The following is a 16,198-nucleotide window of genomic DNA, read 5'->3' as shown; positions in this document are numbered from 1 at the left end:
CTCCAGATGTGCTGGAGACCAACTTTAGGGCTGAAAGGCCGGAAGAATTTAAAAGTGGGGCCAAAATTGCCCCTTTCTACAAGAGCCATGACCGCCTCAAAGTGGCGGCCACTGGTCGGTAGGGATTCACAGCTCAGCAGGCCCGGAGGGGCTGCCATTATTGTAAATTGCCCTCCTTTATTTTTGAGCGGTGTATGGGCACGCACCAACCCCTTACCGACTGGTGGCGACCCACTTTCCGAACCCCGCAGGAAATTGTCCTGTGTGGAGTTGCCTCGTGGGAGTGCCGCCGCTGGTCGGTGCCACTGACCGCTTTCCCCAGTGGGGAGCTGTTTGTGTCGCACTGCCGGAGACTCCATTTTATGTTTTATTGTCGGACGACTGCCAGGTCGTGCTGACATTTATGCCCAGTGATTTGGCCGGGCTGCACACAGGCAGCTTGGCACCGCCTCTTGGGTGCCTCTGGCCTGGCCGAAACCCTCCCTGGAGTCGCGGTGGACCTAACTAAAAACTTTGCAAAGTTGGCAGCGGCTCTCCCCTTTAACTGAAGGGAGGGATGTTGTGACGCGTCAGCGCGACAAGCTGATAACCTGGAGCGATGGCCGTTCCAACCCGCCACACTTCCGTCCCACTCCAAGAAAAACGGTTGAATTTCGCCAGATCGTCCGCCCTTAAATAACAGCAGGTGTGCCCCATTTGAGGTGGAGGGCAATTTCGGCCCCAGTGTGTTTAGGCTTTTTCTGGACACCTCTTGTTCATTTTTTAAACTGTTGGCACTCAAACTTTCATGGAGGAAAAGGAGAAACTCGGGACAGATGTCTGGCTGGTCAAGCTTCCCAAAAGATGGCTCGTGCCCTCCCGCTTGCAGCAAAACGCTGCATCTTCAGCGAGGTGAAATGGCTTTGCTTTGCAGTCATTCTGCAGTTGCGGAAACAGACCCCCAGTGGCATCACTACGAATACAAATGCCTAAATCACATATATATGCTGGTGGGTTCTTCAGATGCACCCCAATAATAGGATGTTCTACTTTGCACGGTACTGCATGAAAAAAAAAGTATGCTCGGGTGACTGGTTGAAACTGCTAAGAAGTCACCAATCATTTCTGTAGGTCCTGGCACACCAACTGGAAAAAAATATAGGGAGCTGCCTTCTTAGAACCTGAGCCAACATAGAAGCAGAAGCCAAGGTATACCATCGGCTGTGATTTTTTGCAGTAAAACATCTGGTCATACAGGAACAATAATGGTCTGCTGTGGCCTGAAGGGGGGTTGCACCTACTATAATGCTACCCTATGGGGATAGTGCTGTGGAAGGATGTCAAGGCCTTGGAGAGGGTGCAGAAAAGATTTACTAGAATTATACCAGGGATGCTGGACTTCAGTTATGTGGAGAGACTGCAGGCGTGGGATTGTCCTCCTCGAGTAGAGAAGGTTAAGGGGAGAGTTAATAGAGGTGTTCAAAATTATGAAGGATTGTGATAAGGAGAAATAGTTTCCACTGCCAGGAGAGTCAGTAACCAGAGGACACAGATTTAAGGTGATAGATTATTTGAGTAACAGTGATCATAATTTAATTAGGTTCACACTGAAAATAGATGATGAAAGAGGAGTCAAAGATAAAACTGTTGGACTGAAAATTAGTGAATTTCAATGGACCTAGACCAGATTAACGAATGGTAAATTGAAAAGTGGATCAGCAAGAGAGATATTTAAAGTTAAAATGGATAAAATGCATTCCAATTAGGAGTAGAGGGGATGTCAAAGATAGGGGATCCATGGATAAATAAGGAGATTAGAGCAAAAATTATATTGAAAAAATGAGGTATAGGAGGGAATAATAGAAAAAAAAACCCTGAATTATTAAAAGATATAGAAAGGAGGAAAACAAGAGATGTTGGAAAGGCCAAAGGGGACTAAAAAAGACTTTAGGTCAGCATCAAGAAAAATAGTAAAGACTTTAGGGAATTACCCTTTATGCAAGTATATATACTTGTGAAGCATAGTTGGTGAGCTGCAGGTGCAAATAGCCACATGGGAATGTGATGTTGTGGCAATAATGGAGACCTGGCTCAAAAAAGGGCAGGATTGGGTATTACATATTCCTGGGTATAGGGTGTTGAGGAAAGATAGGGAAGTAAAGATAGGAGGTGGTGTGGCAGTATTGGTTAAGGAGAATCTTAATGCAGGAGAGAGAGCATGTCCTGGAGGGGTCAAGGACAGAATCTATTTGGTTAAGAGTTAAAAAAATAATAGAGGTGCCATTACACTACTAGGTGTATTCTATAGGCCACCAACTCGTGGGAAATATATGGAGGTGCAAATTTGCAGAGAAATTATGGAGAGATGCAAGAACTATACAGTAATGATAATGGGGGACTTCAACTATCCTAATATAGACTGGGATAGTAATAGTGTAAAGGGCAGAGAGGGGGAAGAATTTCTGAAGTGTGTTCAGGAGAACTTTCTTGATCAGTATGTTTCCAGCCCAACGAGGAAGAAAGCATTGCTGGATCTGGTTTGGGGGAATGAGGAGGCCAAATGGAGCAAGTGTCAGGAGGTGAACATTTAGGGAACAGTGAACATAGCATAATTAGGTTTAGATTAGCTGTGGAAAAGGACAGGGAGCAATCTAGAGTAAAAATACTTAATTGATGGAAGGGAAATTTCAGAGGGATGAGAATGGATCAGGCCCGGGTAAATTGGAATCAACAATTGGGAGGCAAAACTGTAGTGGAACAATGGGCTGCCTTAAAAGAGGAAATAATTTGGGTACAGGCGAGGTACATTCCCACTAAGGGGAAAGGTAGGGCAATCTGAATGACGAAAGAGATAGAGAGTAAGGTGAAGCAGAAAAAGAGCGCGTATAACAGATGACAGATCGAGAATACATTTGTGAATCAGGCTAAATATAAAAAGTTCAGAGGAGAAGTGAAAAAGAAAATATGGGGCAAAGCAAGGTTATGAGAATAGAATGGCAGCTAACATAAAAGGGAATCCAAAAGTCTTCTACAGGCATATAAATAGTAAACGGGTAGTAAGAGGAGGGGTGGGGCTGATTAGGGACTAAAAAGGAGACCTACGCATGGAGGCCGATGGTATGGCTGAGGTACTAAATGAGTACTTTGCATTTGTCTTTACCAAGGAAGATGCTGCTGCCAAAGTCATAGTGAAAGAAGAGGTAGTTGAGATACTGGATGGGATAAGAATTGATAAAGATGAGGTACTAGAAAGGCCGGCTGTACTTAAAAGTAGATGCGTCACTAGGACCGAATGGCATGCATCCTAGGATGCTTAGGGAAGTGAAAGAAGAAATCACAGAGGTACGGGTAATAATCTTCCAATCCTCCTTAGAAACGGGGGTGGTGCCAGAGGACTGTAGAATTGCAAATATTACACTTTAAACATAAGAACATAATAACTAGGAGCAGAAGTAGGCCATTTGGCCCCTCGAGCCTGCTCCATCATTCAATATCATGGCTGATCTGATCATGGACTCAGCTCCACTTCCCTGTCCACTCCCCATAGCCCTTTACGCTCAAAAATCTGTCGATCTCCGCCTTAAATATATTCAATGACCAAGTCTCCACAGCTCTCTGGGGCAGAGAATTCCACAGATTTTACAACCCTCAGAAGAAATTTCTCCTCATCTCAGTTTTAAATGGGCAGCCCCTTATTCTAAGACTATAGAAACATAGAAAATAGATGCAGGTGTAGGCCATTCGGCCCTTCGAGCCTGCACCACCATTCAATAAGATCATGGCTGATCATTCCCTCAGTACCCCTTTCCTGCTTTCTCTCCATATCCCTTGATCCCTTTAGCCGTAAGGGCCATTTCTAACTCCCTCTTGAATATATCTAACAAACTGGCATCAACAATTCTCTGCGGTAGGGAATTCCACAGGTTAACAACTCTGAGTCCCTAGTTTTAGTTTCCCTTATAAGTGGAAATATACTCTCTGCATCCACCTGGTCGAGCCCCCTCATTATCTTATAAGTTTCAATAAGATCACCTCTCATTCTTCTGAACTCCAATGTGTATAGGCCCAACCTACTCAACCTATCCTCATAAGTCAAACCCCTCATCTCCGGAATCAACCGAGTGAATCTTCTCTGACTAGCCTCCAATGCAAGTATATCCTTCCAACGGCGGCCATGGGCAGCATGGAAGCCCCGGCCTGCGAAGGAACATCAGCAGCAGGTCGGGGCATAAAAAGGAGTGGCGAGCGACGGCTGTGGGCAGCGTGGAAGCCCCGGCCTGCGAGGGAACATCAGCAGCAGGTCGGGGCATAAAAAGGAGTGGCGAGCGACGGCTGTGGGCAGCGTGGAGGCCCCGGCCTGCGAGGGAACATCAGCAGCAGGTCAAGGCCATAAAAAGAGTGGCGGCCAGGGAGCAGCGTTGAGGCCACTGCAAAGTACAGTGCGAGCTGGTGCAGGAGGGCGACGGCTGTGACGTCATCAAGATTCAAGTCAGTGATTGGAGCGTGAGCAGATACAGCAGGAGCAGCGAGGTCGGAGCGAAGGAGCTGCGAGAGACTGTGGAGGGACGTGATCGGTGCCCAGGGGAGGCGCGAGTTCAGGGCCAGGGGCAGCACGGACACACTGCGATATGTGTGCGCACTAAGTCCGTGCAGCAGAGCTGGTCTCCAGTTGTCTTGAGTAATCCTTGCCACTGGACCAAGACCTAGCTGTGTGAAACCCATGTGGTGGTTGGTGTGCAACGGCCACCCCACATTAAAAAAATGCACGCACAATCATCTTCCACCCTTCAGGATGTAGTTCAGGTCCTTCATTGAAACACCTGTGAACTCATCCTTTTTTTGCATGGAAGCAATTCATCCTCATTTTGAGGGACCGCCTATGATGATGATGATCCTTCCTTAAATACAGAGACCAAAACTGTACGCAGTACTCCAGGTGTGGCCTCGCCAATACCCTGTACAGTTGCAGCAGGACTTCTCTGCTTTTATACTCTATCCCCTTTGCAATAAAATCCAACATTCCATTTGCCTTCCTGATTACTTGCTGTACCTGCATACTAACTTTTTGTATTTCATGCACAAGGACCCTCAGGTCTCTGTATTGCAGCACTTTGCAATTTTTCTTCATTTAAATTATAAGTTGCTTTTCTATTATTTCTGCCAAAGTGGATAACCTCACATTTTCCCACATTATATTCCATATGTCAAATTTTTGCCCACTCACTTAGCCTGTCTATATCCCTTTGCAGATTTTTTGTGTCCTCCTCACAATTTGCTTTCCCACCCATCCTTGTATCATCAGCAAACTTGGCTACATTACACTTGGTCCCTTCATCCAAGTCAATAATATAGATTGCAAATAGTTGAGGACCCAGCAACAATCTCTGCAGCACCCCACTAGTCACCGTTTGCCAACCGCAAAATGACCCATTTATCCCGACTCTCTTTTTTCTGTTAGTTAACCAATCCTCGATCCATGCGAATATATTACCCCCAACCCGAGCTCTTATCTTGTGCAGTAACCTCTTATGTGGCATCTTATCCAAAGACTTCTGGAAATCCAAATACACCACATCCACTGGTTCCCCCTTATCCACGCTGCTCGTTACATCCTCAAAGAACTCCAGTAAATTTGTCAAACATGATTTCCCTTTCATAAAACCATGCTGACTCTTCTTGATTGAATCATGCTTTTCCAATTGTCCCGCTACTGTTTCCAGCATTTTCCCAACGACAGATGTTAGGCTAACTGGTCCATAGTTTCCAGCTGTCGATATGCCTCCTTTTTTAAATGGGGCGGTACATTTGTGGTTTTCCAATCTGCTGGGACCGCCCCAGAATCCAAGGAATTTTGGTAGATTACAACCAATGCATCCACTATCTCTGCAGCCACTTCTCTTAAGACCCTAGGATGTAAGGCATCAGGTCCAGGGGACTTGGCTGCCTTTAGTCCCATTATTTTACCTAGTACTTAGTGATAGTGATTGTGTTAAGTTCCTCCCTACATATAGCCCCTTGATTATCCATTATTGGGATGTTTTTAGTTTCTTCTATCGTGAAGACCGATACAAAATATGTGTTCAACATCTCTGCTATTTCCCTGTTCTCCATTATTAATTCCCCACTCTCATCCTCCAGGGAGCCAACATTTACTTTAGCCACTCTTTTCCTTTTTACGAACCTGTAGAAACTCTTACTATCTATTTTTATATTTTCTGCTAGTTTACTTTCATAATCTAGCTTCCCTCTCAATCATTTTTTTTAGTCGTTCTCTGCTGGCTTCTAAAGATTTCCCAATCCTCTGGCCTCCCACTCGTCTTGGCCACTTGTATGCCTTTGTTTTCAATTTGATACCATCCCTTATTTCCTTAGTTAGCCACGGATGGTTATCCCTTCTCTTAGTCTTTCCTTCTCATTGGGATATATTTTTGTTGCGAGTTATGAAATATCTCCTTAAATGTCTGCCACTGCTCATTAACCGTCCCATTCTTTAGTCTATTTTCCCAGTCCACTTTAGCCAGCTCTGCCCTTATACCTTTATTTAAACTTAGGACACTCGTTTGAGACCCAACTTTCTCACCCTCCAACTGAATTTGAAATTCAACCATGTTATGGTCATTCATTCCCAGAGGATTTTTTAGTACAAGATCATGTATTAATCCTGCCTCATTACACAATACTAGATCTCAGATAGCCTGCTCCCTGGTTGGTTCCGCAACATACTGTCCAAGGAAACCATTCCAGATACACTCTATGAACTCCTCCTCAAGGCTACCCTGGCCAATTTGCTTTGTCCAATCAATATGAAGGTTAAAATCACCCATGATTATTGCATTTCCTTAATTACAAGTCTCCATTATTTCTTGTCTAACAGTGTAGCTACTGTTAGGGGGCCTATAGACGATGCCCACCAGCGACTTTTTCCCTTTATTATTCCTTATCTCCACCCAAACTGATTCAACATCTTTATCCTCTGAGCCAATATCGTTTCTCACTAACGCACTGATCTCATCCTTTATTAACAGTGCTACCCCATCTCCTTTGCCTTTCTGTCTGTCCTTCCAAATTGTCAAATACCCCTGAATATTTAGTTCCCAGTCCTGGTCACCTTGCAACCACGTCTCTGTAATGGCTACCAGATCACACTCATTTGTATCTATTTGTGCGGTCAATCATCTATTTTGTTATGAATGCTACGTGCGTTTAGACAAAGAGCTTTTAAATTTGTTTTTTTTAACCTTTTTCCTGCTTGTTTCCTCTTTCCTTCAAACTTTGTTCAAAAAAGGGTGTAAAGTTAAACCCAGCAACTATAGTTTAACCTTAGTAGTGGGGAAACTTTTAGAAACAATAATCAGCGACAAAATTAACAGTCACTTCGACAAGTGTGGATTAATTAAGGAAAGCCAGCACAAATTTGTTAAAAGCAAATGGTGTTTAACCAACTTGATCGAGTTTTTTGATGAGCTAACAGAGAGGGTTGATGAGGGCAATGCAGTTGACGTGATGTACATGGATTTCCAAAAGGCGTTCGACAAAGTGCCACATAATAGGTTTGCCAGCGAAGTTGAAAGGACACTGGCAGCAAGGATACAAAATTGGCTAAGTGACAGGAAACAGAGATTAGTGGTGAACGGTTATTTTTCGGACTGGAGTGAGATATGCAGTGGTGTTCCCCAGGGGTCGGAACTAGGACCATTTTTTCTTAATATGTATTAATGATTTAATGGGTGCACAGAGCACAATTTCAAAATTTGCATTTGACACAAAACTTGCAAGTATAGTGACCAGTGAGGAGGATAGTGATAGATCAAGAAGACATAGACTGGTGGAATGGGTGGACATATGGCAGATGAAATTTAATGCAGAAAATTGCGATGCGATACATTTAGGTAGGAAGAATGAGGAGTGGCAATATAAACCAAAGGGTACAATTCTAAAGTGGGTGCAGGAACAGAGAGACCTGGTGGTATATATGCATAATTCGTTGAAGGTGGCAGGCAGGTTGTGAAAGCGATTAAAAAAAGCATACTGGATCCAGGGCTTAATAAACAGGGGCATAGAGTAAAAAGGCAAGGAAATTAGGATGAACCTTTATAAAACACTGGTTCGGCTTCAACTGGAGTATTGTGTCCAATTCGGGGCACCGTAATTTAGGGGAAGGATGTGAAGGCCTTGGAGAGGGTGCAGAAAAGATTTACGAGAATGATTCCAGGGATGAGGGACTTCAGTTATGTGGATAGACTGGAGAAGCTGGGGCTGTTCCCCTTAAAGCAGAGAAAATTGAGGGGAGATATGATGGAGCTGTTCAAAATCATGACGGGTCTGGACAGTGTAGCTTGACAGAAACTGTTCCCATTGGCAGAAGGGTCGAGAACCAGAGGACACAGATTTAAGGTGATTGGCAAAAGAACCAAAGGCGACATAAGAAAAAACCTTTTTACACAGCGAATGTTCAGGATCTGCATTGTACTGCGTGACCGGGTGGTGGAGGCAGACTCAATCACTGCTTTCAAAAGGGAGTTGGATAAATACCTGAAGGAAAAAAATTTGCAGAGTTGCAGGGAAAGGGCGGGGGAGTGGGACTAGCTGAAATGCTCTTGCAGAGAGCCGGCACGGGCTCAACGGGCCGAATTGCCTTCTTCTGTGCTGTAACCATTCTATGATATGACATCCTTAATAATTGACTCCATCATTTTACCCACTACCGATGTCAGGCTGACCGGTCTATAATTCCCTGTTTTCTCTCTCCCTCCTTTTTTAAAAAGTGGGGTTACATTGGCTACCCTCCACTCCATAGGAACTGATCCAGAGTCAATGGAATGTTGGAAAATGACTGTCAATGCATCCACTATTTCCAAGGCCACCTCCTTAAGTACTCTGGGATGCAGTCCATCAGGCCCTGGGGATTTATCGGCCTTCAATCCCATCAATTTCCCCATCACAATTTCCCGACTAATAAGGATTTCCCTCAGTTCCTCCTCCTTACTAGACCCTCTGACCCTTCTTATATCCGGAATGTTGTTAGTGTCCTCCTTAGTGAATACCGAACCAAAGTACTTGTTCAATTGGTCCACCATTTCTTTGTTCCCCGTTATGACTTCCCCTGATTCTGACTGCAGGGGACCTACATTTGTCTTTACTAACCTTTTTCTCTTTACATATCTATAGAAACTTTTGCAATCTGTCTTAATGTTCCCTGCAAGCTTCTTCTCGTACTCCATTTTCCCTGCCCTAATCAAACCCTTTGTCCTCCTCTGCTGAGTTCTAAATTTCTCCCAGTCTCCGGGTTCGCTGCTATTTCTGGCCAATTTGTATGCCACTTCCCTGATTTCCCTTGATAGCCACGGTTGAGCCACCTTCCCTTTTGTATTTTTACGCCAGACAGGGATGCACAATTGTTGTAGTTCATCCATGCGGTCTCTAAATGTCTGCCATTGCCCATCCGCAGTCAACCCCTCAAGTATCATTCGCCAATCAATCCTAGCCAATTCACGCCTCATACCTTCAAAGTTACCCTTCTTTAAGTTCTGGACTATGGTCTCTGAATTAACTGTTTCATTCTCCATCCTAATGCAGAATTCCACCATATTATGGTCACTCTTCCCCAACGGGCCTCACACAACGAGATTGCTAATTAATCCTCTCTCATTACACAACACCCAGTCTAAGATGGCCTCTCCCCTAGTTGGTTCCTCGACATATTGGTCTAGAAAACCATCCCTTATGCACTCCAGGAAATCCTCTTCCACCGTATTGCTTCCAGTTTGGTAATGTGCATATTAAAGTCACCCATTATAACTGCTGCACCCTTATTGCATGCACCCATAATTTCCTGTTTGATTCCCTCCCCAACATCACTACTACTGTTTGGAGGTCTGTACACAACTCCCACTAACGTTTTTTGCCCTTTGATGTTTTGCAGCTCTACCCATATAGATTCCACATCATTCAAGCTAATGTCATTCCTAATTATTGTATTAATCTCCTCTTTAACCAGCAGTGCTACCCCACCTCCTTTTCCTTTTATTCTATCCTTCCTGAATGTTGAATACCCCTGGATGTTGAGTTCCCAGCCCTGATCATCCTGGAGCCACGTCTCCGTAATCCCAATCACATCATATTTGTTAACATCTATTTGCACAGTTAATTCATCCACCTTATTGCGGATACTCCTTGCATTAAGACACAAAGCCTTCAGGCTTGTTTTTTTAATACCCTTTGTCCTTTTAGAATTTTGTTGTACAGTGGCCCTTTTTGTTCTTTGTCTTGCGTTTCTCTGCCCTCCAATTTTTCTCATCTCTTTTCTGTTTTTTGCTTTTATCTCCTTTTTGTTTCCCTCTGTCTCCCTCCATTGGTTCCCATCCCCCTGCCATATTAGTTTAACTCCTCCCCAAGGATGTGGTATATTTGGTCTTTCAGAAGGCTTTCGACAAGGTTCCACACAAGAGATTAATGTGCAAAGTTAAAGCACATGGGATTGGGGGTAGTGTGCTGACATGGATTGAGAACTGGTTGTCAGACAGGAAGCAAAGAGTAGGAGTAAATGGGTACTTTTTAGAATGGCAGGCGATGACTAGTGGGGTATCGCAAGGTTCTATGCTGGGGCCCCAGCTGTTTACACTGTATATTAATGATTTAGACGAGGGAATTAAATGTAGTATCTCCAAATTTGCAGATGACACTAAGTTAGGTGATAGTGTGAGCTGCGAGGAGGATGCTATGAGGTTGCAGAGCGACTTGGATAGGTTAGGTGAGTGGGCAAATGCATGGCAGATGAAGTATAATGTGAGGTTGTCCACTTTGGTGGTAAAAACAGAGAGACAGACTATTATCTGAATGGTGACAGATTAGGAAAAGAGGAGGTGCAACGAGACCTGGGTGTCATGGTGCATCAGTCATTGAAGGTTGGCATGCAGGTACAGCAGGCGGTTAAGAAAGCAAATGGCATGTTGGCCTTCATAGCGAGGGGATTTGAGTACAGGGGCAGGGAGGTGTTGCTACAATTGTACAGGGCCTTGGTGAGGCCACACCTGGAGTATTGTGTACAGTTTTGGTCTCCTAACCTGAGGAAGGACATTTTTGTTATTGAGGGAGTGCAGCGAAGGTTCAGCAGACTGATTCCCGGGATGGCGGGACTGACCTATCAAGAAAGACTGGATCAACTGGGCTTGTATTCACTGGAGTTCAGAAGAATGAGAGGGGACCTTATAGAAACGTTTAAAATTCTGATGGGTTTAGACAGGTTAGATGCAGGAAGAATGTTCCCAATGTTGGGGAAGTCCAGAACCAGGGGTCACAGTCTAAGGATAAGGGGTAAGCCATTTAGGACCGAGATGAGGAGAAACCTCTTCACCCAGAGAGTGGTGAACCTGTGGAATTCTCTGCCACAGAAAGTTGTTGAGGCCAATTCACTAAATATATTCAAAAAGGAGTTAGATGTAGTCCTTACTACTAGGGGGATCAAGGGGTATGGCGAGAAAGCAGGAATGGGGTACTGAAGTTGCATGTTCAGCCATGAACTCATTGAATGGCGATGCAGGCTAGAAGGGCCGAATGGCCTACTCCTGCACCTATTTTCTGTGTTTCTATGTTTCTAAACTATAGAAGGTAATCATTTTTAGTTAGTCTTTTCGCTAAAGTGATTATCAACAGTAAGATCAAGGCATGTGTATGCGTAACAATTCACTTAAATAAAAACAGAAAATTTTGGAACTGTGCAGCTCAATCATCTTCTGAAAGATCAGACAGCTTATTATTTCGGGTGCAGTTCTTCATCAGACTTGAACAAAAAATCTTAACATATCTTTACTTTCAGATGCTGGCTGAAAAGAATCATAGAATACTACAGCACAGGAGGCCGCCATTCGGCCCATCGAGTCTGCACCCACTCTTTCGAAGAGCAATCCAATTAGTCCCATTCCCCCATCCTTTCCTCATATCCCTGCAATTTTTTTCTCCTTCAATTATTTATCCAATTCTCTTTTGAAAGCTACTATTGAATCTGTATCCAATACCTCACCAGGCAGTGCATTCCAAATCCTAACCACTCATTGCGTAAAAATATTTTTTCCTTCTGCTGCATGTGGTTCTTTTACCAATCACCATAAATCTGTGCCCTTCTCGTTATCGACCCTTCCGCTATTGCAAACAGCTCCTCTTTTTTTACTCTATCTAAATCCTTCATGATTTTAAACACCTCTATCAAATCTCCGCTCCAAGGAGAACAACCCTGACTCCTCCAGTCCATCCACATAACCAAAGCCCATCAACCCTGGTACCATTCTAGTAATGTCCTTACCATTCTAGTAATCGGCACGGTCCCGGTCTGCAAGACCATCAGCAGGCCGCGGCCATTCGAGGGAGCAGCATGCGGCGGCCCAAGGTCAATGTCGCATGTTTCCTAATTAGTTACAGAGGCACTGACAGAAAGAAGCCTGGACATAAGACAACGGTTTGATTTCATGCGCAGGATCTAACTAGTAGCATGGAGACACCAAAAAAGCACTTGGGGGCAGCGGGTGGAGTATTAAAAAGATAGAGAAAGTGAATTTAACTTAAAAGGACATGTAAGAGTTTTGTCAAAGCTTCACATTCCAACTGCAGGTCTCATTTTAATTTAGTTACCTCAGGTTTTATTGGATAAGAACATACCAAGAGTTATGAGCTGATTGATCCCGCTATGAATTCTTTCACATTCTGCATGTCTCTTCCTGCAGCCCCATTCTCCTTCCTGAGATTTGTACAGCTGTATCTTATGCTCAGCAGCAGTCAAGGGAACACTTGAGCCAGGCTCAGTGGGGAAAACAGCTGAAATACAATAAGTACAGTTAATCCAAAGGAAATAATACATTTCTGACATTTACTTATTAACTGAGAGTCAAATCTAACCGAATCAGATTCAAATAAAGTTTATAACAGGTTTTTTAAAAAGAAATAGAATGACTATGTGTGCATGTATGTACCTGTGCACGTGAGAGTGAGAAAAAAAATGAAGCCCGTTCATAATTTTAAAGACTGCAATCAGATGACATCTCAAACTTCTCTTTTCTAGAGAAATGAGCCCCAGCCTGTTCAGCCTTTCCTGATAGTTGTAGCCTCACAGTTCTGATATCCTCCCTGTAAGTCTTTTTTGCACTTTCGCCAGTGCTTCTATATTCTTTTTGCAATATGGAGACTAGAGCTGTGCACAATACCTTAAGTATGGTCCAAGAAAGGCTCTATATAATTTTAACATAACCTATTTTTGAATTCTATTCTTCTAGAAATGATCCCCAATGATTTGCTTGCACTTTTTATGGCGTTGTTAACCTGTGGGTTAACAGAGTGGGAAGGCAGAGCAGTGAGGGATACAATGGGAGCGAGGGGTTGCGTAAGCACAAGTAATGGGGGAATGGGAGAAGAGTCACTGAAACCATCATATTCTCCACAACTCCAGCCAAAAGTGCAGGTTGCAGCCATCGTTCTATCTCCTTTTTCACGTTGAAGGAAAGGAAAAGGCAGAGGGGGACAGAAAAAAGTAAAAAGAAATTGAAGGAGAGAGAAGCAAGAAAGAGAGAGAGAGAGAGAGAGAGAAGCAGAAGAGGACTGAGCGAGAAATAGCAGCACGAAGACAACAGACACGCAAGAGAGACCAGATGCTAAGAGGTTAGGTGAGTGGGCAAATGCAGTATAATATAGATAAATGTGAGGTTATCCATTTTGGTGGCAAAATTCGGAAGGCAGACTATTATCTGAATGGTGACAGATTAGGAAAAGGGGAGGTGCAAAGAGATCTGGGTGTCATGGTACATCAGTCATTGAAAGTTGGCATGCAGGTACAGCAAGCGGTGAAGGCAGCAAATGGCATGTTGGCCTTCATAGCAAGAGGATTTGAGTATAGGAGCAGGGAGGTCTTACTGCAGTTGTACAGGGCTTTGGTGAGGCCACAGCTTGAATATGGTGTACAGTTTTGGTCTATTCTGAGGAAGGACATTCTTGCTATTGAGGGAGTGCAGCGAAGGTTCACCAGATTGATTCCCGGGGTGGCAGGACTGACATATGAAGAAAGACTGGATCGACTAGGCTTATATTCACTGGAATTTAGAAGAATGAAAGGGGATCTCTTAGAAACATATAAAATTCTGACGAAATTGGACAGGTTAGATGCAGGAAGAATGTTCCCGATATTGGGGAAGTCCAGAACCAGGGGTCACAGTCTAAGGATAAGGGGTAAGCCATTTAGGACTGAGATGAGGAGAAACTTCTTCACTCAGAGAATTGTGAACCTGTGGAATTCTCTACCACAGAAAGTTGTTGAGGCCAGTTCATCAGATATATTCAAAAGGAAGTTAGATGTGGCCCTTGCAGCTAAAGGGATCAAGGGGTATGGAGAGAAAGCAGGAATGGGGTACTAAAGTTGCATGATCAGCCATGATCATATTGAATGGTGGTGCAGGCTCGAAGGGCTGAATCGCCTTCTCCTGCACCTATTTTCTATGTTTCTATGTTTCCAACTTGCCATGAGCAGTGCCACAGGAGATCTACTAATTATCTAATACATTTCCATCATATTGCAAAATAATGTTTTGTTATAACTGAAAGCTTTGTTGTTGGGCTAGGACATATCAGTGAAATCTTATTTAAAGGAATTACTGGACCTGCTTTTGAATATTTGTACAGCATCAAATAATTTTGAAAAATAATTGAACAGAAACTACCAAAACGTTGAGAAAAATATTCTAACTGTTAGTTGACTGAACAGTCCTTGGAAACTACACAGCATCAAGTCCAAGCCCAGCATTTTCAGAGAAGCTGAGATCTTCAAGTAAGAACTTTCATGGGGGCACAAAAGACAATTCATTGAATAAATTTAATCATTATTTTGAATCATGTACTCTTCAGAATTTCTAATTTTGTTTAAAACCCTGTTAGAAATTTCACTTTTTGGGGAAAAAATGGTGGATGAATCTTTTTTCCAGCAAGCTTTGAGTGATTTGTGGAAAAAAGATAGTTACGATCCTGATAAATGAGATATGACTGGCAAGGTGCGACTTCTCAACTCAGGTCCTCAATGCTTCTCAACAATGGGGGAATGCTGCCCTCCCCAGCAAAGTGGGCATTTTAAATGTAATTTTCCACTGGAAATATTTGACATATTGTGCTGGAAATTCCCCAACCTTGCGCCCGGTTTTTCGGTGATAGGAGGATGCAAAGACGCTGCAAGTGATTTAGATAGGTTGACTGAGTGGGCAAACACATGGCAGATGCAGGACAACGTGGATAAATGTGAAGTTAGCCACTTTGGTACGAAAAACATAAGGACTAAGCATTATTTAAATGGTGATGGCTTGGGAAGTGTCGACGTACAGAGGGACCTGGGTGTGTTCTTGTACACCAGTCATTGAAAGCGAACATGCAGGTGCAGCAAGCAGTTAGGAAGGCAAATGATATGTTGGCCTTCATTGCAAGAGGATTTGAGTACAGGGGCAAGGATGTCTTACTACAGTCATACAGAGTCTTGGTGAGATTGCACCTGGAGTATTGTGTGCAGTTTTGGTCTCCTTACCTAAGAAAGGATATACTTGCCATAGAGGGAGTGCAGTGAAGGTTCACCAGATTGATTCCTGAGATGGCAGGACTGTCATATGAGGAGAGATTGGGTTGATTAGGCCTGTATTCACTAGAGTTTAGAAGAATGAGAGGGGATCTCATTGAAACGTATAAAATTCTGACTGGGTTGGATAGACTGGATGTGGGAAGGATGTTTCCCCTGCCTGGGAAGTCTAGAGCAAAGGGTCACAGTCTCAGGATACGGGGTAGGAAATTTAGGACCGAGATGAGGAGAATTTTTTTCACACAGAGCGAGGTGAACCTGTGGGATTCTTTACCACTGAAGGCTGTGGAGGCAAAGTCACTGAATATATTAAAGAGGAAGATAGATAGATTTCTAGAAACAAAAGGCATCAAGGGGTATAGGGAAAAAGCAGGAATATAGTGTTGAGATAGAGGATCAGCCATGATCCTGTTGAATGGTGGTGCAGACTCGAAGGGCCGAATGGCGTACTACTGCTCCTATTTTCTATGTTTCTGGCGAAAAATGGTGAACCGGGAAATTCGGAGAAGTCTTGCGCCAGCAGTTTTTAAGTACCGCTGGGGAGCGGATTGCCGGCGTGCAAGACTTGAAGTCGCACTTTCGCCAAAAATTTGGCTCGCAGCGCATCTGCAAATAAAGACGAAAAAA

General features: G+C 43.7%; 1 protein-coding gene across 2 annotated transcripts in view; it reads right to left on the bottom strand.

Moving 5' to 3' along the window:
- Positions 1–16,198, bottom strand: part of phip (pleckstrin homology domain interacting protein) — a 249,777-nt gene that overhangs the window by 42,503 nt on the left and 191,076 nt on the right. For both annotated transcript variants that reach the window (XM_070885586.1, XM_070885587.1), the window contains one exon: positions 12,631–12,786. In XM_070885586.1, coding sequence (XP_070741687.1) covers positions 12,631–12,786 — 156 coding nt within the window. The remainder of the gene's footprint in view (positions 1–12,630; positions 12,787–16,198) is intronic.

This window comes from Pristiophorus japonicus, chromosome 7 (assembly GCF_044704955.1).
Source record: "Pristiophorus japonicus isolate sPriJap1 chromosome 7, sPriJap1.hap1, whole genome shotgun sequence".
Classification (NCBI taxonomy): domain Eukaryota; kingdom Metazoa; phylum Chordata; class Chondrichthyes; family Pristiophoridae; genus Pristiophorus; species Pristiophorus japonicus.
The sequence above is the reverse complement of the archived record's forward strand: the minus strand, read 5'-3'. Positions and strand labels throughout refer to the sequence as shown.